The sequence below is a fragment of the Coturnix japonica genome, unplaced genomic scaffold (assembly GCF_001577835.2).
Source record: "Coturnix japonica isolate 7356 unplaced genomic scaffold, Coturnix japonica 2.1 chrUnrandom581, whole genome shotgun sequence".
Taxonomy (NCBI): Eukaryota; Metazoa; Chordata; class Aves; order Galliformes; family Phasianidae; genus Coturnix; species Coturnix japonica.
In genome coordinates this window covers 30601-32594 of record NW_015439955.1, presented here as the reverse complement: position 1 = coordinate 32594, position 1994 = coordinate 30601, and the positions used below count along the sequence as shown (strand labels likewise).

Below are 1994 nucleotides of genomic sequence, written 5' to 3'. Positions count from 1 at the left end.
AAGTAGGCCCAAAATGAGCCCAAAATGAGGAAAATGAGGCCTAAAATGAGGAAATGAGGCCCAAAGGTAGGCCCAAAACGAGACCCAAAATGAGCCCAAAATGGGAAAAATGAGGCCCAAAATGAGGCCCACTATGTAATCCTAAAATGAGAAAAATATGACCCCAAATGACCCCCATACACCCCAAAATGCCCCCAAAAGACCCCAAATCCAACCCCAGATCCAACCCCAAATCACCCCACAGACCCCATAGATCCCATATAACCCCACCTGTGCGCTGCCGTTCCTGGACAGGGCCTTGTCGATCTCATTGATGGTGGCAGACCCTAATGCCCCCAAATACCCCTAAATGCCCCCAAAAGACCCCAAAGACCCTAAATGACCCCAAATCCCGCCCCATAGACCCCATAGACCCCATAGATCCCATATAACCCCACCTGTGCGCTGCTGTTCCTGGACAGGGCCTTGTAGATCTCATTGATGTTGATGGACATCAATGCCCCCAAATGCCCCCCAAAGACCCCAAAAGACCCCTAAATGCCCCCNGCCACCGTCTTCTCCCCCCCCGACAGGTTGTCCATAGGCCGGAACCTTTTCCCTGGGGCCACGCAGTTGTAGTTGATGCCGTCCAGGTACGGCTCCTCCGGGTTCTCAGGGCCCAGGAAGGCCTAAAAGGGATGAGGGGGTTATTTATGGGGGGGTCGTATGGGATTGAAGCCAAAATGAGGACCGAAATAAGGCATGAAATAGGGAAAATGAGGCCTAAAAGTAGGCCCAAAATGAGACCTAAAATGAGACCTAAAATGAGGCCTAAAAGTAGGCCCAAAATGAGGCCTAAAAGTAGGCCCAAAATGAGGAAATGAGGCCTAAAAGTAGGCCCAAAATGAGGCCTAAAATGAGGAAAATGAGGCCAAAATGAGGAAAACGAGGCCCAAAATGAGGAAATGAGGCCTAAAAGTAGGCCCTAAATGAGGCCTAAAAGTAGGCCCCAAATGAGGAAAATGAGGCCAAAATGAGGAAAACGAGGCCAAAATGAGGAAATGAGGCCTAAAAGTAGGCCCAAAATGAGGAAAATGAGGCCCAAAATGAGGAAAACGAGGCCAAAATGAGGAAAACGAGGCCCAAAATGAGGAAACGAGGCCTAAAATTAGGCCCAAAATGAGGCCTAAAAGTAGGCCCAAAATGAGGCCCAAAATGAGGAAAACGAGGCCCAAAATGAGGAAATGAGGCCTAAAAGCAGGCCCAAAATGAGGCCTAAAAGCAGGCCCAAAATGAGGCCCAAAATGAGGAAAATGAGGCCAAAATGAGGAAAGCGAGGCCCAAAATGAGGCCTAAAATGAGGCCTAAAAGTAGGCCCAAAATGAGGAAAATGAGGCCCAAAATGAGGAAATGAGGCCTAAAAGTAGGCCCTAAATGAGGCCTCAAGGGAGCACAAAATGGGGAAAATAAGGCCCAAAATGAGGACCAATATGTAGGCCTAAAATGAGGAAAATATGACCCAAAATGAGCCCAAAATGGAGAAAATAAGGCCCAAAATGAGGAAAATGAGGCCTAAAAGTAGCCCCAAAATAAGGCCCAAAATGAGGAAAATGAGGCTCAAAATGAGGCCTCAAATGAGGCCTAAAAGTAGGCCCAAAATGAGGCCTAAAATGAGGCCTTAAATGAGGCCTAAAAGTAGGCCCAAAATGAGGAAAATGAGACCCAAAATGAGGCTCAAAATGAGGCCCAAAATGAGCCCAAAAAAGGAAAATGACGCCTAAAAGTAGGCCCAAAATGAGGCCTAAAATGAGCCCAAAAAAGGAAGATGAGGCCTAAAAGTAGGCCCAAAATGAGGCCTAAAACGAGGCCTAAAAGTAGGCCCAAAATGAGGCCCAATATATAGGCCTAAAATGAGAAAAATATGACCCAAAATGACCCTCATACACCCCCAAATGCCCCCAAAAGACCCCAAATCCAACCCCAAAGACCCCATAGACCCCATAGATCCCATATAA

At 47.3% G+C, this 1994-nt stretch overlaps 1 protein-coding gene across 1 annotated transcript in view; it reads right to left on the bottom strand.

Moving 5' to 3' along the window:
- Positions 1-533: 533 nt before the first annotated feature.
- Positions 534-1994, bottom strand: part of LOC107307399 (structural maintenance of chromosomes protein 1A-like) — a gene marked incomplete at its 5' end in the record, with an annotated part of 13359 nt that continues 11898 nt past the window's right edge. The window contains one exon of the mRNA XM_015850911.1: positions 534-668. Coding sequence (XP_015706397.1) covers positions 534-668 — 135 coding nt within the window. The remainder of the gene's footprint in view (positions 669-1994) is intronic.